The 26,269-nt window shown below is 37.2% G+C and overlaps 1 protein-coding gene across 10 annotated transcripts in view; it reads left to right on the plus strand.

Moving 5' to 3' along the window:
• Positions 1–26,269, plus strand: part of faf (ubiquitin carboxyl-terminal hydrolase-like faf) — a 131,510-nt gene that overhangs the window by 90,489 nt on the left and 14,752 nt on the right. For 7 of the 10 annotated variants that reach the window (XM_067778221.1, XM_067778289.1, XM_067778231.1 and 4 more), the window contains 9 exons: positions 10,614–10,767; positions 10,848–10,998; positions 11,368–11,676; positions 11,744–11,855; positions 14,377–14,486; positions 14,546–14,897; positions 14,960–15,219; positions 15,290–15,860; positions 15,924–16,325. In XM_067778221.1, the coding sequence (XP_067634322.1) occupies positions 10,614–10,767; positions 10,848–10,998; positions 11,368–11,676; positions 11,744–11,855; positions 14,377–14,486; positions 14,546–14,897; positions 14,960–15,219; positions 15,290–15,860; positions 15,924–16,325 (2,421 nt within the window). Of the gene's footprint in view, positions 1–10,613; positions 10,768–10,847; positions 10,999–11,367; positions 11,677–11,743; positions 11,856–14,376; positions 14,487–14,545; positions 14,898–14,959; positions 15,220–15,289; positions 15,861–15,923; positions 16,399–21,862; positions 22,129–26,269 lie in introns of those variants that run through there. The other 3 variants (XM_067778278.1, XM_067778271.1, XR_010951788.1) reach the window with 3 other exon arrangements.

Raw genomic sequence — 26,269 nt, forward strand, 5'->3', positions numbered from 1 at the left:
ACTTTACGATTTCCGATTCATGTAAACATACATTTTTGTTTGATGTTTTTATTGTCTTCTCACTGTTCGAAGGCCCAGTCATAAAATCAATATTCGTTGCTTTTGAAATGTGCACATGGAACAACTAAAGAATCCTGAATTAAAAAAAATGTCTCAGTACCTCTAAATCGCGGGCCCCCTGAGAAACCCTGGGCCCGGGGGAAGCCCCCCATTCCCCCTCCCCTCTCGTCGGTCCTGGTAGCGTGTTCCGCCTACCACACCGAAGACCCTGGGTTCACACCCCGGGAAAAGCAACATCAAAATTTTAGAAACAAGCTTTTTCAATTAGAAGAAAAATTGTCTAAGCGGAGTCACCCCTCGGCAATGTTCGGCAAGCACTCCGAGTGTATTTCTGCCATGAAATGCTCTCACTGAAAACTCAAATGCCTTGCAGATGCCGTTCGGAGTCAGCATAAAACAAGTAGGTCGCGTCCCGCCAATTTGTAAGAAAAATTAAAAAGGAGCACGACGCAAATTGGAAGAGAAATTCGGCCTAAAATCTCTTCGGAGGTTATCGCACCTTACATTTATTTATTTATATGGAAACATAGGTACTTTCATACAAAGCTGTCGTCACAACTTTTTTTGTTCATTTGACTACTAAAACGGTCAATTACGAATCAACGATTTGTGCGCAGTTGATTCAACATCTTGTTGCGATGGATAAAAATTGACAGAAATTTCGGTTGAATTGACCCGTATTTCGGTTGATTTTACCAGTCTTTTTCTTTCAGTGTAGATTAAATGCTTTTATCTTTCTTTACATCAAACATTGTTAGACAAGGTATATATGTCGCTTATACATGTTGTTATGTAAATATCTTAAAAAAAAAATAATAATATATGAAAAAATCAAAGGATTAATATATAGCACACAAAAAAATATATAATCTAAAAAATGTAAAAAAGAAGATTTTAAAAGAAAAAAATGACGAATTCGGAAAAAATGCATTATTAAAAACATTTATATATATTTTCAATAAGTTTATTCAAATATTATTTTATTTCAATTAAACTTAGTTAAGTTCATTAATGTAATAGGGGGTGGGAGGGTGGTAGGGTGGGATGGCATAGTAGGTTTCATTTGGTCATACCAAATCGTTCCCGAGATGGTAGGGCTAGTACCTTTATGGTGCTTGTTACCGGCAAAGGACCATCAACGTCGATAACACTCCCTAAGGCCTTCGGCGAGTGTCCTTATCGCTACAACGACAACAACAATAACAACAACAACATTAACAACAACAATGTAAATAGTAACATGTATATTAAAATTTTTTTTTTTCAAGAAATGTTATACAGTGCATATATGTATGTATGTACATACATATATACTTAACAAAGTCTTAATATCTTTTTACTGTCAAATATACAAAAATTTTAATTGTAAGCCGCTCACTTTTGAGACGATCAATCTACTTTATAAACATCAAAATATTTAAATTTTAAATTATTTCATAATTGCCGTTCATGTCATACAAGTGGTTTCGTTTACTCTGAAGAAATGGTCAAGTTACCATTCACACGCATATAAATTTTCACAAGTTATCGCATTAAAATATCCTTATTATTATTTATTATTATACAAAGGAGTTCACAATTCATTATATGTTGTAACGAATTTAGGAAAACTCCGCTTATTTTACACCTTCTGCAAACGTTCGAATCGCTAAATTGTTGAATAAATAACTCCAATATTCAGTAATGCAAAATGGTCTTTATTAGATTACTTTGGGAGTAGTACAATTATACTTCACTTCGCAACTGATAGCGTGTTTAAATCAAACTGCTTACTGACTACTCAGCTTTCGCTGATTTTATACTCTCTGTTGCCTCGTTGTCCCATTTCTCCTAAGGTCTAGTAACTTCGCGAATTTCTTGCCTGGTTACCAGCTATATATGTACATTAGGGCGGGTCGATTTAAAAATCGCTCATTGCTTTCACAGATGAAGCAGCAACTATCGAAAACCCAATGAGTCATATACCCAAGCATCATAATTCGTTTTAGAGGTATGGTTCCTTCGGCAAAGTTTCCTATTTTGATCCGTAGAATATGATTTTCATAGAGCAATGGGCGATCTTTTTGCATCCCCACAAATCGCAGTGGCCTAATGTACATGTATATTTGTAGTTTATAGTCTCTCGCATAGCCATATGCGTGTGTATATGTGAGTACTACTTCGGCTGATGGTGAGTATCTCTCTGCTGCCTTGTATGTACATGTGTAAATGATGATTAATGTGTTTATGTAGCTTTCTTTAATGGTGTTGTGCCTTTATTTAATAACCTTAGGGATGTGAGTATCAATTAGTGATAATATTCGTCACAGTATATATCGTCATATCTCGCTTAACCTCGTGTTTGAAGAGATTTTTAAACTTTCCTTGGCCATAATAAAAGGAAAAAGTCTTTGTGCTACGGGTTTTTACTTTGCGACATGTGATAGCTGGCTAGGCACGTCTGAAGAGTGCAAGTATATTACCCTTATTCTTTTGTAAACTTGGTGCTTTAACTAAAGACAAACGAAGAACTCTTGACACCAACTGTACACAAAACATTTCTTCCAAAATCAAATCTCTTTTGCATTTGCTTCAAAAGCTGAATATAAAAATAAAATTTTTTAATCGCATTCGCTATACATTTATAAAGTTATAGCCTTCAAGAAGTATTTCTGCCTTCCAGTTAAAATATTTCTTGCGCCAAGATACTTAGTTTTAAAAGTACCTTGTGTGGCTTAACACCATAAAAGTCCTGGAATTCATTGATCTCAGAGCTGGGTGAGAAAGATTTAAATATCGACCTCCCAAACGAAAAGTAACGCATAGAATTTCTTTGTAAACATTTTGAAAGTGTAAGGCTCACGGCAGAGTGATAGGACTTCCAAAGGGCTCTCTGTGCTAGGCGTGAAGCAAATTTTATTTTCATATATTTCACGAGCGTTTCTGCAAGAGTTTCCGCTAAAAAATTTACTTTAAACATGAAGATAAATGTATGCATTGCATATCATTGATGCGTTCTGTTCAGAGAATTCCCTATACTTGTCTGAAGTTGATAGTATAGGGCTTCAGGCTTAATATTCTTGAAACTGCTTGACTTATAGAAAATATTATGAGAACCGTTTTACTTAGCAACATTTTAAAATATTGATTAAAATTACGCATACAATTGCATAGAAAAGATATGGAGGGGAAAGTCCTGACTGCTGTGCCAATTTCTCTATTGACGCCGATTTATTTAATGCATTATCTATTCAGAATGAGTCTGCTATGAAATCTTATATGTATGTGTCATATACAAAGTCAGCGCATCATCAATCACGTTTTCATAAAGCCTTTATTATGTAACACAGATATGCATGTACGCGGTTATTAGTTCAACATCTTCACATTGATAGCGCTCTGTTTATATAAGGGACAAAACGAGGCGCGATAAAAACTTTAATCTGAATGTAATTTTTAAAATTTTATATGCATGAAATTTTCACCATTAATTTTGTTGTAAGCTTTACCTAAGTGGTAGAGCACAGGGCGTGCGAGACAGAAGATTAAAGTTTACACTAGAGTTTAAGAATGACATATTTATCTTTTCCATGCCTTCCTTGTTTGTCCAGTTTCTCTGTATCCTTATTCTCCTAATCCTATGCGTTCATTATTATACCTTTCATGAAAATGAAATGGTATATTAACTTTGGCACGAATCTCAAAATTGTAAGTCCTTAAAGGAAAATAGATAGACCCACCATTAAGTATACCGAAATAATCAGGATGAAGAGCTGAGTTGATTTAGCCATGTCCGTCTGTCTGTTTGTATGCAAACTAGTCGCTCAATTTTTGAGATAGGTGTCCGATTTGTCGGAACCGGCCGGATCGGACTACTATAGCATATATCCTCCATACAACCTATTTTTCAGAAAAAGGAAATTTTTGTCATATCTTCTTCAATTTATCAGATTGAAGCATCAAACTTCACCATATGCTTTCGTACATTGCACATATTTTTGTCTGAAAAATGGATGAGATCGGTCGTATATATAGTATATATCCCCCACAACCGATTGTTCAGATAAGAAACTTTTCGCAATTTCAGCCCCATTTTATTATTATTATTATTATTATTTATTTATCTCAAAGTACATTAAGACTTGGAGTCTTTCATTGCACATATTCACGAAGTTAAATACAATTTTTCTTCTTAAATTTAAGCTTAAGCTAACATTAGTTCTAGACAATACGACACAGGCGTTGTAGGTAGGTAGGTTGAAACAGGAGGAGGGGAGGGTTAGTGTTTGAAGAGATCTGTTACTGCCGTTTTGAAGCATCCATATGACTTAATGCATTTTATTGGAATAGGTAGAGAATTCCACAATTTCACAGCACTAACAAAGAATAATCTAGAAGCCGCTACTGTGCTATGCCTAGGGACTACGAAGTTGTGAGTTCGCGAAGATTGTACAAATTTTATTTTCTCATAAAGATATCTAGGTTGTTGAAATTTAATTATTTTATATAAACACAAAACATTTCGGACATTTAGATAGACTTCTATGCTAAATCCAAGTATATTTTTTGAGTATGGTGAAATGTGGTCAAACTTTCTTTTACAATAGATGAATCTTGCCACGTTGTTAATAGTCAAACTTAGTTTATTTTTAGATTCGCAGTCTAAATCTCCATACACATTTTCAAAATATCTTATTTGAGGCACAATCAGAGCCTTAACTAATTTAAGTTTTATGTTATGAGGTAGGCAAAAACAGGTATGCCACAGGTTTCTTAAAGTATTGTATATTTTTGATATACTACAGGAAATGTGGTGTGTACATGTTAAGCGGGTGTTGACTTTAAAGCCGAGACTAGTAACGACGGATTGATACTGTAATATATTTCCATCGAGAACTATGGGTGATAGCGCAGTTAGATCAGCCGAATCGTGCGATATTGGCAGGACCTGTGTTTTTTCCGCATTCAGGCAAAGGCCATTTGTTTCTGCCCAAACTGATATTTTATCAAGATCTTCGTTTAGCCTAAAGACAAGATCCTCCCCAAGTCCTATTGGGCGTGAAAAATAAATCTGAGTATCGTCAGCATATAAATGTATTGACGAATTTTGACAGCAATGAACGATGTCGTTGATAAAAGTTGTAAATAGTATAGGACCCAAGATTGATCCTTGAGGTACCCCTGAGGGAATTTTACTACGTTCAGAAATTACTTCACCACACTGAACTTGTTGTTGCCTACTCGAGAGGTAACTTTCAATAAGCTTAATTGAAGTTGAGTCAAAACCGAAATAATGTTTCAGCTTCAAAAGTAATATATCGTGATTGACAGTATCAAAAGCTTTAGAAAAATCTAAAAGAATTAAAAATGTAAGTAATTTGCCATCGAGACGGGCAAATATCATCCATTACTTTGAGCATGGCTGTGGAACAGCTGTGACCAGCTCTAAAGCCAGATTGACTGTCAGCCAGCAGGCTATTCTTGCTCAGGTGAGATGTTATTTGATTAGCAATAAACCTTTCAAACACTTTCGATAAAGCTGGTAAAATACTTATAGGCCTATAATTTTGAGGGCAGTCATAGTTTTTGCTCTTGGCTATAGGGACAATGTTTGCTACTTTCCATTGGTTTGGAAACGTAGATGAGGTTATGGCAAAGTTTATGAGATGTGTAAGAGAGGGGAGTGCAGAGGGCAATATTAATTTTAAAAAGCGTAGACTAAGTCCATCCACACCCACAGCATTCGACTTGATGTTGTATACACACTTGGCGATCTCATCTTCAGTGCCTGAAACAAATGCTAATTTATTAGAGTGGTTGTATTCTAAGCTCTGATCCACAACAAATTTTGAAACATGGTCATGCCCTCTATTTATTCCTATGAAATACGAGTTCATTAAATTTGCATCAATAACGCAAGTTTTATCAGCCTTCGGACGAACTCCCAACGATTTTAAATTTTTCCACAGAATTTTTGAAGGAACGTTATCATTAAATTTGGTTTTGAGATAATTTATTTTGGCTTGACGCAAATCAGTTGTTAATTTGTTTCTTAATTTTTTGTATTCTCCCCACCGCTCAGTTGTAGGGTTACGCTTCCAATATTTATAAGCATTATTACGGTTTTTGATAAGCTGTAATATTCTATTATTGAACCAAGGCTTTTTATTGTCAATTGCATTGGTAGCGGAAATAGGAACATACTTTTCATATAAATAATTCACCAGCATTACGAAATAAGATAGCTTATCTTCAATATGCGGAAGAAGATAGCAGTAATTCCAGTCCATTGCGAAACTTTCATACTGGAGAGCATTCATATTTATTTTTTTAAAATCCCTATACATAAGTTACACAGCATTTTTAGTTTTGCTGAACTCAACATCGTAAGATAACAAGATTAACTCGTGGTCAGAAATTCCAGCTAAAGGAAATTGGTCAATATGCATTATATTTCTAGTGCCACTTACACCAAAGAGATCCAGCATACTTGGTCTGCATTGAGGCGCGAAACGTGTAGCGTATTTGTTAACAATGGTAATACCAACAGAGTTAAATTTACATAGCAAGTTCCTGGATCTATTACTATCAGATAATATATCTACATTAAAATCACCACAGATTAGGACATGTACATAGTGCATTGACAATTCGGATATTTTATTGAAAACCATGGTAAGGTCATTGCTGTTATGGGGGTTGTAGATGCAAACAACTAAACATTGTTGAACATTATCATAAAATTCTACAAAAATACTCTCAACTAGATCTGTACAGCCTGATGGATGTATAACTTTACATTGCAAGTGAGGTTTAAAATAGATGGCTATGCCGCCACCTCTGTTACCAGTGGATCGATCATTTCTTATCAATGAGTAATCACACAACGTATACATTAAGTCTTTCATACCAACCTTGAACCAAGATTCTGTTACGCATATCACGTCCATTTTAACATCATGAAAAATATAATTTAGATATTCGAGCTTAGCGACTGTTAAGCTACGAGAGTTAAAGTGACAGATATTAAAACCTCTGTTGTACTCACATGTTAATTGAAGCGCAAGTTTTAGATTATCTTGTTTAGTGCTCTCACTGATGTTAATCAGACCAACAAAATACAACAGATGCTTGCAAACGTTTAGTTACAAATATAGAAAGGGAAAGAAAGGAAGAATATACAATGGAAACAGGGCAAAAAGAGAGGCGATCAAAGTATTTCTTAAGAGAATAAGCATTGGATATTAATAATATTTTCTTAATCATAACAAAATACATATGATGACATATTTATGGCTCATGCAGCGGCTGCAATGCTATCGATGTTTTCGCGATTCAGAACCTTTACTGCTTCACTGGTGCGATGCTTTCGTACATAAATATGCCCACGAATTGTAAATGCACTCACCAAATGTTTTTGTCTCTTCAATCGTGTAGCATACTGCATTAATTCTCGATTCTTTTTGGTAAGACATTCGTGCACATACAATTTTCCATCAGCATCGATCCCAATGTCACGCAGAGTCAATGATTTGTTATTTGTTTGAAATAAACTAACGTTTGCCTTGAATAAGAGAGAGCGGTCGTGTGGCGAATTTAGTTTAAAAATTATGGGAGGAGGGTTTCTGCTATTGGTACTGTTTTTGCTTTTGCTGCGTATTCTAAAACATGAGCGGATAGTGAGTGGGGCCACTTTAATTGCTTTGCATAGTTGAGAGAACAATGCAGGTAGGTTCTCATCAGTAAGTTGCGGTATTCCATACACAACAACGTCACTAGACACCAATGTATTTTCTAGATCATCGACACTTTTGCAAAGATTGTTTATGTTTTTACTTCGCTCACTGTTTTCGCCATAGCATCCTTCCAATGCCGTAACCCTCTCATCAATATTCAACTAGAAGCTTAAAATTTTACCAATTGCTTACGTATATAGCATATATTGTTGTCTGAAAAAATCATAGAGATGGGTAGTATATATATTATATACCCCATATAAACTATAATTTTTCACCCTTTTTTACGGCTAGAAGCTTCAAATTTCATCAAATACTTACGTTTACGTCATATATTGTTGAAATACGTGATTCGTAGTCTTATTTTTTACATGCAGACAACAAAAAACGTGAAATTTTGCATCCTCACACAAAGTACATACCTATTTTTATACCTTTCATGAACATGAAATGGTATATTAACTTTGGTCCGATGTTTGTGACGTTGAGAAATATAGAAGATAGACTCACCATTAAGTATACCGAATTGATCAGGGCGACGAACTGAGTTGATATAGCCATATCTGTCTGTCCGTCCGTCCGTCCGTCTGTAGACATTTGTCGGATCCGGTAGGATCGGACCACTATAACATATATCTCCCATACAACCGATCGTTCAGATAAGACGATTTTGGTCACTCCTGCGGCAATTTAGAAAGTATAAACGTGAAACTCGGTGATATATATTCCAATATATCATAGGCGATTTCTTGAAAAAATCACTTTGATCGGAGCTACATATATCTAGTATATATCCCATACAACCGATCGTTCATATAGAAAGATTTTTGGCAATTTCTCCTTTAATTTCCAATATAAAAACCAGGGATGCACCTTAACGTTAAGCTAATCGTTTATCAAAAAATTTCCACCGTTTCCGTTGAAACACTTCGAAATATTATCGATAAAGAAATTATCAAGATAAATTGTATCTCGTTTTTATCCGAAACGAAAAGCTTTCGTTAACGTTAAAAACGTTAACAAAAACGTGATACTTTATGTTTGAATTGTGCTGGCAATGCTATAGCCATGGTGAAGCCGTAAGGTGGTAACAACGAGCGCACATACACACACAAACTCCATATAATTTGTTTGTGTAATTCGTTGGTGGTAATGTCAAAAACACTCTGAGAAATGTTCGTACTGTCAAAATTCATGAGAAAAGTTGCAATCTGCTTGGCTATTGCTTTCACCTTTAATGACTCCGCCATCAATCAGCTTTGCCAGCATAGTTTGAAATTAATAATGAACATAAACGATTTGATTCCGTTTTGATATGGCAGAAGACGAAACGAAATCATTTCGTTAATTTGACGTTTTTAACGTTAATAAACGAAACGAAATGACTTTGTTTCGTTTATTAACGTTAATTATCGTAACGAAATGATATCGGTTCGTTGGTTAAGCATGCCTGATAAAAACGTTTAAACTTGGTGATATTTATTCTAACCCACATATCATATGGAAGATTGATTAAAGTATAAATCACCACAATGAGACATTTTCGACTCCTTTTGACGAAGAAAAACTGTTAATCAATTCTGCCATCAAAAGAATACTCGAAATCGACTCCCTCTTTTGAGTGAAATATGATTTATTGAAAAAGCAACAACAACATGTAAAGCAATCACAAATTGATCACATTGGGGATCGAAATATGATTGAGTAAACAATTTTTGTCTGATTTACATTGTGTTGTTGCTTTTTCAATAAATCATATTTCATTCATAAGAGGGATCCGATTTCGAGTCTTCTTTTGATCGCAAAAACTTTAAAACACACTTAAAAATTATTCCCACAAGATTCATAAATGATGGTAAATCTGACTCGAAAAAGACTAAATACTGATTAGAAATATGGGTTAAAAGAGGCTCACCAAGTAGGGTACCATTTTCTCCCGACGAGGGAGTCTTTTCTGATCAGAAAATGAGCGCATATATGCTTATTTTGATCATGCTGGAGACTCGAAAAAGACTCTAATATGATTAATAATTTCAAAAAATGCTGAGTGGGAATATGCCATAAAAGATTTCTTGACAAAATCACTTTGATCGGAGCTATATGTATATAGTATATACCTATCCCATACAACCGATCGTTCAGATAGAAAGATTTTTGGCCACTTCTCCCTAAGTTTCCAATATAAAAACGTGAAACGTGGTGATATATATTCTAATATATCATAGAAGATTTCCTGTAAAAATCATTTTGATCGGAACTATATATAATATATATCCCATACAACCGATCGTTCAGATAAGGGGGTTTTTTGCCATTTTTTATTTTATATTTATCTTAAAAATCGTTTAGGTATGTACAACTGTTCACTATATATTTCTTATCTTATACATCCGATTATTTGGAGATTACGAACGGGATAAGAGTATTGTTCAGCCCAATTCATGAAAGTTATGAAGTCTTCGGCACAGCCGAAGACAGTCCCGTTCTTACTTCTTTTTATTTGGTTTATTCACACTCATCGAGTATTTTCCGGGATATAATGGCTGTCTTATCACCCCATCTAAGCGTAAAATTTAGTGCACTTTGTCCGACTAAGGTCATTACAGCCCAGCTAGGAAGCTTCGCCTCAAACTGCATTTACTCACAAAGATAGCGGCACAACATACAGTCATCGGAAACTGCTTTAAAATCGATGAAAAGTGATGTGTGTTGATTTTCATAGGACTTCCAAAGGACTCTCAGCTTTTTTTATACTTCGTGTTTCTGCTTTATAGCAGCAGCTATTACATTTTAAAACAATTCTAATTTCTTTTCCATGTTTATTGATTGACTTTTCAGGTAGTTACCATTAAGCGGTTGTGTGTAAGAAAACTGCCGCCTGTTTTAGCCATTCAATTAAAACGCTTCGAATACGATTATGAGCGAGTTTGCGCAATAAAATTTAATGATTACTTTGAATTTCCGCGCGTTCTTGATATGGAGCCGTATACGGGTAAGTATTTCTTGTTCATACATATGTACTTCAGCAAGAAGTGATTTGAATATTATTTGCTTTTCTTGGCCCAATTTTAGTATCTGGCTTAGCCAAACTGGAAGGCGAAGTTATCGAGGTCGGTGACAACTGTCAATCAAATGGCGAGACTACCAAATATGAGTTAACTGGCATTGTGGTACATAGTGGACAAGCTTCCGGTGGTCATTACTTTAGTTACATATTATCAAAGTAAGTAAATTTGATGAGCTCCAAATCAAAACACAATAATTACAATCGAACACTTTCGAAAAAATTGAGAAAACGTAGTCAAGAAAGGTAATGTCTCAGTAAAGACCCAAATTTTTAATCGGAATTTTAAGTAAGAGCAGTTATTCCTATAATTTTTATAATCAGTCTGGTAGATATTTTTAATTAGAACATGGTTATCTTCAAATTCGATAAAATTGTATGTGCACTTATTGCGTTTTGATATGGAACTCCTCATTGACAAACCCAAGTATAATCGATAATTTTGCTGGATATCGTGCCCTTATGCAAGTTTATCACATTTCAATTTATTTTTATTATATTGTAATATATTCAAATATGCCTCATTAGAAATCCATCCACTGGCAAAGAACAATGGTATAAATTCGATGATGGTGAGGTAAGCGAATGTAAAATGCATGAGGATGAAGAATTGAAAGCGCAATGCTTTGGAGGTGATTATATGGGTGAGATATATGACAACAATTTGAAGCGTATGCAATATAGACGTCAAAAACGTTGGTGGAATGCATATATGCTCTTTTATACACGCTGTGATCAAAAACCCATAGAATTCGAACCATGTGTGGAACAATTGTCTTTGGCTGAGAGCCGTAACTTAGTGTTGCCTATGCCTAAACCGATCGAACGCAGTGTTCGGTAAGTAAAGTAGTAAGTAATTTTTTTGCACTTGACATATAATATATTTTTATAATTCCTTTAATAGCAATCAAAATATTAGATTCCTACACTCGAAGAGTATTTTCTCCGTGGAGTTTTTCAATTTCATTAAAAAGCTAGTTAGTTGCAGTATTCCTTCAACACGACCTGATAAAATGGTAAATATTATTTTTATTCAATTTCACCTTTCATTTCTTATACGTAATATTTTGATTTACCTTCAAAGCTTCCTTGCTAGAACAACCCGTCCCTTATGTTTGGAGAGCCGTATCGTTGTACCTTGCCAGAAGCATTAATTTTTCTTAGAGAAAATTAATCCTCAGTAAAATTTATATGTAACTAGCTTTACCCGGCGTACTTTGTAACGCCCGAGATCGAATGGATGTTGCGTTATTTTTTCTGTTTTGTTCGTTGATAATATAATTTATTGTTCTGTAAATTGCATTGAATTTTGTACGCATATTTCGTGAAATTTTCGTTTAAAACATTTTATTATTGCATCTTATTGTAATGCAAGTGGGCACACAATATTTTTGGTTTTTTCGTTCGGTGCAAAGATAAACAAATTTTTTGGTGTTCCAACTCTAGAGCAAGCAACATATAGCTGGCCATGGGACGGACTCTCTAAATTTAAGCCTGCAACAGTAAGCGATTGTCCTTGTGCTTTGTTGATTGTAATTAATTAATTAAGCGCTTAAAATTGAATTGCAAATCTGTAGGAATCATTGGGATCCGTTGTATGAGCACACCTTCACCTTTGCTTTTACAGCTGATGATTGTTGCTTCGATTACATTCGGCATTAATTTCTAAACGCAAAGTCTGGTTCCGTTGCACAGTTTTGGTTGGTTTAAATTCCAAAAAAGCATGATTGGTGAGCCAATTTTCAAAGTTGATATATGCGCAGGCATTCCTTTTGGTTCTAAGGAGTTTAGAAATTCAATTGGACAATTCACAATATTATCTTCATTTGTAACTGTGTCGATCGATTTATATTTCGTCACTTCACCAGGAAATTGGTTTTGAATGCGATCATTGATTTTGTTAACATGATCATTTTTAGGAGCTAAGATAGTTCGCTCGCATAGCCAAAAATAAAACATTTAAATTTAAAATTCTTAATTCTGAAATACGAAAAACTTTCGTCTTGATGGAAGGAACCTACAATCAAAATTTGGTGATGATTGAAGTATTGGCAACACGTTTTCATAGGGAACACACACACAGAATTTGATTTTTATAGAAGATGTAGATAGGCTGAAACTAAAAATTTTTTTTAACTGCGGCATAACAGCTAAACTCAACAATGCAGTCAAACTTTAGGTGTTAAAATAACTTAAGTTTGTACGGCAGTCATAGTTCTGAAAAATCCCATTTGTAGGGAAGGTGTCACGCCCCTTTTTTCCCAATTCCAAATTTTCTTGATGGTGTTAGGGATTGACCTCATATAACTCCTTACTGAATTTCAATGTTCTGGCATGTATACCTTCAGAGTTATGCAGTACCAAAGATTCCATTTGTATAGGAGGTGCCACGCCCCTTTTATATATCGAAATTATTTTTGGCCTAAAACCTTCCCGTTGATCGAAGGAACCTATTACCAAAATTTGGTGGTGATTGAAGTGTGGGATATTACCTTTCCATAGCGAACATACACACAGAATTTGATTTTTATATATGTGACCCGGCCTTCATAGGTGGCTCATGACTCAAAAAATAAATTGCGAGAAACAGCTGTTAAAGATAAACAATGCATTTCTTCAGTTTCTTAGTAGTTTTTCTTTTGCATTATGAACAGTAATGCCCAAAAGGCAAAGTACAAACCAGTTTCTGACCGATATTTTGGCTCCATGGCCATCGAAAAAAATGCTATCAAAAAAATCTGAGGATGCTTCACCATCCACCAAAGTGGCATCGAAGAAACCAAAGGCTTCATCGTATTTCATTTGTGCTCTTCTTTCTCTACATTTTTAGTACACTTCTAAGCAAGTTTTCACCACGTCAAAGAGCGTCTCAAGAACTATCGAAACCAGAAAAAAAATTGGAAAAACTTTTTTGAGTCATAAGCCACCTTTTCATAGACCGGGTCACATATATAGATTAAATAGGCTCCAAAGAATACAACTTTGATCAATAACTACCCTTTACTCAGGGCTCAATCCCCACAAGAAAATAAAACATAACACTTCATTGAAATAATAATCTAAAATTAGTTCTTAAATACCTGCAAAAGAACTCTAAAACAATCTCGAAATGATCCGAAGATAGATATATCTCGAAATGGCCCTGGAAAGATGGTCCCGAAATTATACGCTCCCCCTGCCCTTGTTTTCAAATAAAAAAAAAATGAATTCATACATTTCTCAGATTATTGTCTATATGTGTGACGAATTTCATCGAAATCCGTAGTCATTCTGGTGTGGTTGAGTTTAAACTATGATTAAAAAGTTACTATTCGCAGCGCCCGTGCGGTCTTCAAAAGTTCATTCCAAATTGAATCCAATTGCTGTCAGAGTTGGAATAAACCAATTCCGAAAGCAATTTGATTATATGACTGACATGCAAAAGCGATGCTGAACCTTAACTCATGTCTTCAAACGCTTTTAAAACATGATAAGCCAGTGACAGGATCTGAACTTTTGTCAGCCTGTATTACTAAAATATGTATTTACTTCCCACAGACACCAGCTGCTGAGGAGCTTTCATTATTGGGGGTACAACTTGGATCGCAATTCTTATTCCACACAGGTTTTCGAACGAAAAAGTCATTACGTGGACCAGTAATAGAATGGTAGCATTGAAATATATAATAAGATTATAAAAATGAGACTGAATTTTCTAATTTTTCAGGTATGATACGTTGTCCCATCACATACGCTTTTCGCCATTGGTACGCAAATGGTTTGCCAATAATGCACTTCTTAATCCAGCAACACGTCTGGGCGAATATATATTGATGGCGCCCTCTCCCGAAGTACGAGCTGTATTTGTGAAATTAGTAGTTTTCTTCTGCCACTTTGCCATAGCGGACGAGCCACTGGCTGGCTACGAAGGCAGCAATCTTTGCGAACAGATTTTAATAAGCGTGTTAGACTTATTAAAATGTGAGGCTGTTGATTATGGTAAACATTTGCCACATTACTTCAGTTTGTTTAGTATGTATGTCGGATTGGGTATACCAGAAAAGCTACAATTGTTGAAGGTATTTCGATATATATTCAATTGCGTGTTGATTTGCTTATCAATTTAATTTTGTCTACGCAGTTGAATGTCCCATTTATATTTATGCAAGTCGCTTTGGATGAAGGTCCTGGTCCATCGATAAAATATCAATACCCAGAGCTAAGTAAGTTGCATCAGGTCGTTTCGAATTTAATTCGTTGCAGTGATATTTCTGATAAGTGCCAGAACTCAAATCAAAATGCACAACCACTCGAGAATCCATACAAAGATTCAAATATAAGACGAGAAGAATTGATTCCATTATCACCAGAATGTGCGGATATACTTTTTAATCGAACAGGGTAATTGCAATGTGTATAGTAATTTTATGGAAAAATAATTGTATTCCCAAATTTTGTTTAACTTCGACAGCTACATTAAAAAGCTAATAGAAGATACCGCTGTCGGCGAAGAAGGTATAAAATTGTTGCAGTATTGCAGTTGGGAAAATCCACATTTTTCACGTGCCGTGCTAACTGAATTACTTTGGCAATGTGGTTTCGCCTATTGCCACGATATGCGCCATCATACCGAACTTTTATTACATATATTATTAATTGAGGACTCGTGGCAACATCATCGCATACATAATGCACTTAACGGTGTAGCGGAAGAGCGTGAAGGCCTTCTAGAAACAATACAACGCACAAAGACGCATTATCAAAAACGTGCATACCAAATAATCAAATGCCTTACACAATTATTCCACAAATCACAGGTGGCCCTACAGATGCTCAACTCGAATGCTGGTATCGCTCGACATTGGATCATGGCGGTGGAATGGTTGCAAGACGAATTGGAGAGGCAACGTAGTTGTCAATATAACTCGTATTCGTGGTCACCACCTGCACAGAGCAATGATAACACAAACGGTTATATGCTAGAACGTTCACAATCTGCCAAAAATACGTGGACTATGGCGTATGAATTATGTCCTGAAGAGGTATGTGGCTGAAGTAATAATACATTTTTACATTGTTTACAATTTTTAATTTCTTCTTCAAAGGAACAAGAGGAGACTAATGAGTCAGACATTGAAACAACCGATGAGTCACAGCGCCTGCAGCAGCAACAAATTGCAACACAATCGCAACAGGCAACTACAGCATCGAGTGAGGCGCCTGCAAGTGATACAGTACCGGCTAGCCCATCGCATAAACCATTTATATTTATAGTTGGTACGGAAACAGGTAGTACTACCACCACCACCACCACCACAGATTGGTCGGCTGCGAATAACTTTGCGGTTGATAGTCACACATCAACAACTACAACAACTACAACCACTAGCAGTGGCAGTGGTGTTGGCGTTGGTGTCGTTAATAACTCTGAACAACAGCAAATAACAGATACGAGCATAAATGGTTTAACAGCAAATGTGAAGCAGCTGTCACTATCTCCTAAAACGGTAATTCCTCCCTAAAGTCGACAGTAGCATATCTAATGTACTCGTACACTCCTAAAGTATACCAGAGCAGCGGGTAAATGAGTTTTCCAAGCGCATTTTTTAAAGATTAGCTACAAAGTATACTTGTTTTGTTTGTGTTTTATGCATTGGTTTATGTTGATACTGGATTGGCTCTCGTTAACTTTTGTTGTTGATATAAATTTCTTTAGAGTAAGTTAAAAATGTTGTTTTTTTTTTTGTTTTTTTTAGTACTATTTGTGAATGTGAAGAGGCCTTAAAGTTAGGAACAATCTATTCTCCCTTCAAAGTGCTGGAAATTTTGTATAATCCATGGATTTTTAGTTTTTATAAAAACAACAAAAGTCAAAGCAATGTATATTGAAAATGTAATAATTGTGAAAGGTCACGTATGTTAAAGCGGCGATGGTTCAGTATTAAACGCATCTGCGTCTGTATTTGATCAAACGACTCGTTATAAATGCTTTGTTATAACTTAGTCTCGCACTGGCTCTAGCCTGCACATGGGAGCAGCCGCGTAAATAGTCCTTCAAATGCGAAAAAGTAAAAAGTTTTGGATGGGAACTTTATTTTTGACGATGACTAAGGCAATAGTTTTGAGAACTTCTACTTCAAGTCAAGGTTTTAAATATGATGCGGCCAACGTTGATAAGCGCACTTTCGAAAGGTAACAAGAAAGCACATAAGATGACTGTCCCGCTATGTCATCAAAATAAAGTTTTTTAGTTCCAAGGCAACGCTAATAATGATGAAATAAGTTCTTCTAGGTCAGATGAAAAAAAAAAATAAATGTAAGGCGCGATAACCTCCGAAGAGATCTAAGGCCGAGCTTCTCTTCGAATTTGCGTCGTGCTCCTCTTGATTTTCCATACAAATCGGACGGACGGGACCTACATGTTTTATGCCGACTCCGAACGGCATCTGCAAGGCAGATGAGTTTTCACTGAGAGCTTTTCATGGCAGAAATACACCCAGAGTGCTTGCCAAACACCGCCGAGGGGCGACCCCGCTTAGAAAAATTTTCTTCTAATTGAAAAATCTTATTTCTAAAATTTTGATGTTGCTTTGCCCGGGAGTTGAACCCAGGGCATACGGTGTGATAGGCGGAGCATCACACCATCACACCACGGAGGCCGCCCAGATTAGGTCAGATAGATTTAATAATAACGCAAATATAAATATAAAAATATATAAAAGAAGAATGATACACAAAAAGTTCACAGCATTACTCAACCCTAATAAATGAAGCTACACAATATAGATGTTTATTATTGAAACTGTACTTAAAGTGGTCGGTCAAAAGAAATTAGGACCAATGGCTTTGGTCACTAAAGTTAATGGATTGCGCTTATAGTTGCTTTGGTTGACATTGTTCTTTACCGCAGGTTGGATTAAGTTCCATACACGAATGGTGTTGACAAAAACAGACTTATAGACACCAAAAAATTTAACATGACTGGATTACAAGACCAGAGAGATAAAGTAAATGTGATAAAGGAATGTAGGAGCTTTTGCGGGAATCAATCGAAGCATGAAAACTACACTTCTAGTCTTCTGATAGTCAAAAATGTCACATTCTAAGAGTTGGCCCCGCTACGCACATGGTTGAAGGCAATCTGAACTTTGCAAGCAGAATACGCCTCGAAGAGGGATAAGGAAACATCTCTGTAAACACCATGATGAGATCCGGCACCTACCCACTTAGACGTTTGATTCAGATAATCAAATAGAGGCCTTAAGCCTAATCCACACAGAGGTGGTTGTTGTACACCTTCGCTGGAACGTGCCCGGTGAATCCTGTTATCAATATACACTATCCAACCCTGACTGGACACTGCCTTCTGGCGTCACATGCCTTTAAATTAGGCTTGGTCAGTGATGGCAGATGTAGGACGTGCGGGTTGAAGGAGGAAACGATTGAGCCGTTTTGTGCTCGTGCCCTGCGCTTGCCAGACAGAAGGATACAGCTGTCAAATCTAGAAGCAGCAAGTGGCATAGGTCCTAGAAAGCTTCTAGTATCCGCCAAGAGGACGTAGTTATTTTATAACATAGGTCCTGATTTTTGATAGGGGGTTTCAGTTTTGTCGTTAAAAATACTTCTGATAACACTGCGGAATCATTCAGTATATGTGAGGTTTTCATGGACTGGTCACTTCAACCTAACCTAACTCAATGTATCTGATATATGTATGTACATATATGTTTTGGTACTCTACGTCCTTGATCGCTGCGAACAAAAGCACTTTTTCAGACACACTTTCTTGTATTGGGTACGATGCTGTGTAGCAGATGGAATACTCGATAAAAATCCGTTTAACTTAAATGTTTTATTTTATTAGTTTAATATTGTAACGAATTTACTGCAATTCCGCTGTTGAATAAATAACTCCACGTGTATAGCTTCTCATATGCGCGTGTATTTGTGAGCGACACTTCCACAATTATAATTGCATACTTTTGGGAGCATCTCAGATAAGATGTCTGCATGTGTTTGTGCGTCTCTTCTCCGCTGCGTATACCTACATATGTGTAGACATAATGATTGATCTATTGAGTTGCATACAAGTCACTGCTTAGCATCGCTTAGAGATGACAGTACCCCTTAGTGTCGCTAATATTCGTAACAACATAATTTTAATTCGAACATCTATGGCTTGTTGAACTCGCCTACATTCATTAATATTTTAGCACAATACTCTTTATTTTAAGTTGAAAAGTATATAAATAAGCAACGGAAGAGCTCTTAGTAAACTCGATGCAGCCATCCAGAAACTGCAGGTTTAAATAGATTTGGGCATATGGCGCAAGAGGAATTCAACTCGCAACTCCGGCGGATTTGTTTTATCGTGCGCAGTGTTCTTCTTATGCTCCTCTGGTGATGTTGCTGTGGCACCAATTCATTACTCATTTCAGTTAGTTCCCTACAATACTGTGCATTGTTTATATTTTATTTCTCAATTTTAAACAAGCTCGCAGCAATAATTAAACTTTTAAATTTCTTAAAAATAGAAATTTCAATCGGCAAAACAGCTGCCTTCGAAAATTCGAAATTCTTATTCCCCAATTATTGTTCTCCCTGGAGAATTGGACGAATTTTGTCCGCGAGAATATTTAAAATTGGGCCGATTGTGATAAAAAACTGGTTGCGATCATGGATCATATAACATGATACGGCGCACGGTGGGGTATTTGATCAATCTAGCTGGTCAAAAGTCGATTTTTCAAAATATTCCAATTTGTTTTAAATATACTCCCTGGCGTTCCTAGATGTCCACTGAAAAGTATACATACCCCAAAAGCCGTCTACAATGCCAACAGAGCTAACTGCGCACATCTAAAGTTGTATAAAAATTGTGTACAGTTCGATGTATTTTTGGATTAAAAAGCAATATACTTTCTAACCTAAATACTTGTTCACTTGTTTAGCCTTAATCAAATCTAGTTACATTTTCTTTTAGGACAGGTAAATATGTTTTGAATTCATATAAAACTAGTACGTTTCAATATTAGATTTTTTAAAAACCTTACAAACAAAAAGATATATCTTTTTTTCATGGCATATCATGCCAGTAATTTTTTGGCAATATATAAGCTTGTGTTTGTTTCAAAGTTTAATAACAAAAATGACTCCGCATACCCGCGATTTTTTGAGTGGTGATCAATTTTGAAAGAGACTGATACCCTTATTGGCAAACGGTGGCAACCTTGTGAAAACATCCTCAGTGGCAACACCTAGGTGAAAAGTCTTAAAATGTAATCTTTATCGATGTACCAAATTTGATTCAAATCGGTTAAGCCGTTTCCGAGATGGTAGTGTATATACGAAGAAATATAAAAAAGGTGAGGTGGCAACCCTAAGTGGCAATCCTTCTTAAATATGTCAATAGAAATGCGGAGTGAAATCCATCCGAAACCGGGGTCCCGATACATAGTTATTCTGCGCGAAACACCGTGAATTTGCTATCAAATATTTTCTTTCATAACAATGAAGTGAGACAACCACTTTTTGAACAGAAATAACTGCTGTTTTAGTTTTGGCCAGCTAGATTGATCAAATACCCCACCGTGCAGCGTCTGTTTTCATAACAAATCAATCAAAAAACTTCAGTGGATGCGAACCCCTTGAAGGTAGACAAAGTGTGAGAATGTACATCTAAGAAATCAACGAAATGTTCTTAGATATACATATGTAATTAACGTTTCAAAAAGGTTGCATTGCATGCATAAATATGTATTTGCTAAATGAAAAAAGAGAATTACCCGAATATAAACCGATTTTCGATAGATACATTTTCAGCTAAAAAGCTCACCATTTAATAGCACTTTTATTTAAATTAAATATTAGTTAAGGTTTAGCTGGCTGGTCCGCGGGAACGGCACATGGACTAAAGTTGTCAAGAGTGTTATCGGAAGTTTACTCAACGACCAAACTGGAAAATACTAGAAGTTTCCTAGAATTGATTTGACTTGATTTTGTACACATCGAAGCCATACGCTTGGTAGCACACCTTTCCTGCTTGGTTGTTCATATGCAGCTTTTCTAATTCATTCGCTTACTTGCACGCACTTCTAGATGCTTTGGTATGCAAGGTTATCGCTTTAACGGCAGCCTGGTCGTTTATATACAATTTAACGCTACTGCAGTTTTCTTCCGGTATCTCAGCTGCATTGGCCACGGCTGCCACTTCCGACTAAAGGACACTAGTGATAGCGTGTACGACCTACTTATTACACACATACCATAGATCCTTCTTATATAAAAAGTCACTGACCCATCCTATCGTAGCCTGATAAATTAATGAAATAAATTGAGTACACAGTGTCCTTTCCTTGATTTGGAAGTAGAAGCAGAGTATGAAAATTATTGCTAAACCCGCTTTACCGAAAGTTATTTATTTTATAATTTAAACTTAGCAAAGAAAGCGTAATACAAAAAAAAATAATAATATCACGTGAATCGAGCCGGCGCACTCACAGAAAATGCCATGTTATGTTATTTGTTAAATGAAGGGTTAATTTTCTGAGGTGGTGGGCTTTGTTCATTTGGTGATTTTTTTTAAGACTTTCGCTTACTGAGTACCAAAATCATCTCTAGTCGCAAAAATTGTTTTTAATGGAGAATCTCAAATTTAAAGGGTTCAGATGTAACTGAAATACAGATTTCAGCTGTAATAATCAATTTGCGTGCGAATTTGAAAACCAGAAAAACAATTTTTGAGCGAGTTAGCCAAGTTCTTAGTAGGAACTAACATGTTTTTTTTAAATTGGACTAACTTTTTCCTTGACTTTTATTGTGGTCAATTAACTTGTATATTTTGAATTGAACTCTTTTTGATCAAAATTGTTTTGTTGGCTGTTATTTTCTTTACTTTTCACCGCTGCGCCACCCTTTCCAAGAACAATACACTCTCAACACTAAGTCATCTAATTAAAAAAAAAAAACAATAATTATGAAATGTAATAAAAAAACGCATTTACACTAAACCATTATATAAATATTCTGTCATAAACACTGTTAGCGTACCGTGGGAATAAGTAAACATCACCAACAGCAGCAACTACAACATCAACAACAACAACAACAACAACAACCACATCAGCAACAGCTCCAACAACAACAGCAACGCGGTAACATTTTAAGCCGTTTAGTTTAATTTAAATTTAGTACAGTTAGTGGAAATTCTTTAAAACTTTGTTTTGCTTTCTTTGCAAAACTGAAATCTGCAATAGCAAAAACAAAAAAAAAATTAATGATAATAACAAAATACATATTTCTTCAAGCATATTTTACGCTTTTTTAATTGTTTTTGTCAACCAAAGGCACTCATATTCTACATTAAGATTTTCATTCATGCATTCATTTATAATTAATTCATTAATTTCTTGATTGATTCGCTGCGACTTTTTTGCATTGAATTAAATATTAAAAGTGTCGTGGCTAATCACCGTATTAATATCTATTCATACGTATGTGTTTATGTATGTATATATGAGCGTGTTGAAAATTTTGCTTAGTACTTGACCAGTTTAGAACTTCATTACGGTCGTAGTAAATTGACTACGTTTTTGGGCCAATTTAAAAATCGACTACGCCATTACGCTTTCCTCAGGATCTATAACGCCATTTCAGAAGGATTCACCCGCTTCCCAAGGCCGTCGGTTTTTTTCCCGACCAAGGACTGCCATTTCAGTGTAACCCCATTTAATTTGTTGCGTCCCTCCCACAAATTGTCATCCTCCCAGCAGCTCCTTGCAGCGGGACTGCTCCATATTCTCTTGCTCCGGGAAGGTATCGAACCAGACGTCCACGTAACTTCTATAAATCTTTTGTGGCTCCTTGCTGTTCACGTCCTAGGACGTCCCGTAGTCTGCGCCTCTTGCGGATTATCTGTCCGGTCGGGCGATGCAAATCTAGAAATCATCAACATCTACAACCCTCCTGTCACCTGTTGCCCCAGTGGATACCGCCCTGATATCAGCGGCGTACTCACTGGAAACAATCACAATATGGCATTCAAACTTGCGGGTGGACAGTAGGGGTGAGATGTTAGCGGATCAAATAGAAGAAACGACGCTCTGCACTATAAACGGAGACGCCCCACACGTTTGGTATGAAGCTGTCACAGTTCGCCGGATATCTCAATCGTGATCGCAGAACTCGTAAACTGCGTCAACTGGCAGCCGATGGTAACATTGGCATCCGACCACCTGCCTATACTTATTTCGTTCGAGCGTCCCTCCGACTTCATCGTCGCAGAAAAACGCACTTTCATTAACTTTAAAAAAGGAAAGTGGGACGAATACAAATCTTATACAGACAACCGCTTTGCTGCCTTCCCTATCCCAACTGATGCCCGCCAAGGGGAGCGTGCTTTCCGCAAGGTCATTGAATCCGCCTCGGCTCGTTTCATTCCCGCCGGTAGAATTCCCGAAATTCGACCCCACTTCCCGGCAGAGGCCGCAAGTTTAGCGAGAGAACGTGACCTTATAAGACAGCTCGATCCCGGCGACCCCCAAATAAGGGACATAAACCAACGCATCAGATTGCTTGTGGATGAACACAAGCGGGCGAAATGGGAGGAGCAACTAAGCGGTTGTAACCTCTCTGCCGGTGTAGGTAAACTTTGGTCCACTGTAAAGTCTCTATCGAATCCATCTAGGCACAATGACAAAGTTTCCATCGCCTTTGGCGACAAAGTGCTGTCGGATGCGAAAAAATGCGCGAGCGCTTTCTGCCGACAATACATGACGCATTCTACGGTCGACAAAAATAGAAGGAGGGCCAACAGACGCGCACGTAAACAAAAGTTCAGCGCGTCACCAATTACCATCACCGCCAAGGAGGTTGAGGATGCCATCGGTCATGCTAAACCATCCAAAGCAGTGGGCCCAGACGGCATAGCCATGCCAATGCTTAAAGCCTGGGAAACCAGCTAACATAGGAGAGTCATATCGCCCGATATCTCTCCTATCGCCAGTAGCCAAGACGCTTGAAGCCATTTTGCTCCCCCACTTCAAAGCAAATTTGCAGCTAGCCTGTCATCAGCATGGCTTTAGAAAACTCCATAGCAGCACCACCGCGCTAAATGTCATTAGCACCCAGATAAATTGTGGTCTAAATCAGAAGCCCCACCATAGAACAGTACTCGTAGCGCTAGACCTATCAAAAGCTTTCGATACGGTCAACCATGGCACGTTACTGCAAGACTTGGAAGGGTCTACCCTTCCTCCATGTCTTAAAAGGTGGACCGCAAATTATCTGGGTGGTCGGCAGGCATCGGTGCAATTCAGAAACGAAATATCAAAGCCAAGAAGAATTAAACAAGGGGTGCCTCAGGGTGGTGTCCTATCCCCACTTTTGTTTAATTTTTACATATCAAAACTACCTTCGCCAGCAGAAGGAGTTACTATCGTCTCTGACGCCGATGACTGCACAATAATGGCCACAAGCCCGCGCCCAAAGATCGATGAGCTTTGCAACAGAATAAACGGCTACCTCCCTGATCTCTCCAGTTTTTTCGTCTCGCGAAACCTGGCATTATCACCGACTAAATCATCCGCGACCCTATTTACAACTTGGACGTCCCAAATGTCGATCATTTTGAACATCCACGTCGATGGCACTACGCTACCGACTGTCCTACACCCCAAAAGCTTGGGTGTGACGTTTGATCAGGATCTACATTTTGGTGAGCATGCAGCCGCAATTGTTCCGAAAATCCACGCTCTTTACCACGTACAAAGCAATTGGCCAGCCGTTTGCGTGTTACGCGTCCTCTATATGGTCGCCAAGCCTAAAAACTACCCACTGGAAGAAGCTACAGGCCTGCCAAAATACTGCGCTCAGAACGGCCACGGGCTGTCTTATATCCCCAGAACATCATCTACATTATGAGGCGAGAATACTCCCCATCAGGGAGAGAAATGAGATGCTAACCAAACAGTTCCTGTTGAATACCCAGAAACCTAGGCATCCCAACAGACATCTGATTGATGAGCCAGCACCGCCTAGGGACTTAAGGAGTCATCTCCGTAAGCATTTTGAGGAAATACGGCACCTGAGAACTCAGCCGTATGAAGCAAAAAAACACAAGCAGGTCCTTGGTGAACTCCACAAACAGGCGTCGGACCTTTATGCCGGGAATTGTCCGGTGAATCCAGTACTCGGGTAGCAGTACCCAAAACTTGCGGAAGAGGAACGCATACTCCCCAGGGAAACGCGAGTCACTCTGGCTCAACTTCGTTCTGGATACTGTAACAGGTTAAACTCTTACATATCCAGAATCAACCCCGACATACAAAATGTATGCCCCGCTTGCAATGTGTCCCCACATGACGCCAACCATCTTTAATTGTAATGTGGAACCAACGCCTCTAACACCCCTTTCATTATGGTCCACCCCTGTCGAAACAGCAAGTTTCCTTGGACTCCCCTTAGAGGATACTGATGACAATTTGTGATCGGTCGCAGCTATTAGGTGGGGCGAAACATTGCTACAACAACAACAACAAGAAGGATTCACCAAATTATACTGAAAAAAGCTCGAGGAAAACTCAAAAAAAAAAAAACTTCAGGGCTTCTATGAAGCCTACCCCTATTTCAGAAAAACTCAGATATTTAAAAAAAAATTCATAATGTTCTAAATGGTAAGATAGCCCAGTTAAGATTTGTTAAAATAGCACAAAACTGGTATTATATTCCAATTGGCATGTCGCGAAATGAAAAACCTACTTATTTTGTTTTGTTGATTTTCCGACAGGGTGGATAAATGATGTATATTGCAACGATGTTCCATCATCCCGTGTCAAATTTGGTTTTGAGACAAACCCGTTTCGGCGTTGTGCCATCATCAGTGTCGATTTTCGTTCTGATCTGTTGTTGGCGTTTGTCCTGTATTTATAGTTCGTAGGTACATGAGCAGGTATTGTCAAAATTGATGCTTGTGTATATTTAGTTATGTGTATGTGCTGTGTGCTCATTCAGAACCGAGGGTGGTTTTTACTGATCGATTTGTGTGGCTGACTGGGGCAGGTAAAAATCCGTAATTTTAGTCGATTTACCTTCTTTGTGGGTTTGTTGTTTTGGTGCGTTAATTGTTTTGTGTTTATTTGTTGTTGTCTGTTCGTCCGTTGTACCTGTGTGATTACTTTGTTTCTTGTAAACAAGTTTTAAAGGCTCGAATATTGTGTCAGAAGTTGTGCTTATCTGTTCGTTTATTATTCTACCGTGGAATGTTTTCTGTTTGTAGATTTCCATGTTTCGAGTACGTTGAGACGTCGGCCTTTTGCTTGTACGTGAAGAACCCTAACTGTTTTATTGATGTTTGATGGGGAACATTCATTTTCGACCATGTGATTCGCGCAGTTAGACTCTGGTATAGTGTTTGGATTCCACGTTTTTTTGTTGTAATCTCTAATATGTTCTC

Source organism: Eurosta solidaginis, chromosome 1 (genome assembly GCF_040869045.1).
Source record: "Eurosta solidaginis isolate ZX-2024a chromosome 1, ASM4086904v1, whole genome shotgun sequence".
Classification (NCBI taxonomy): domain Eukaryota; kingdom Metazoa; phylum Arthropoda; class Insecta; order Diptera; family Tephritidae; genus Eurosta; species Eurosta solidaginis.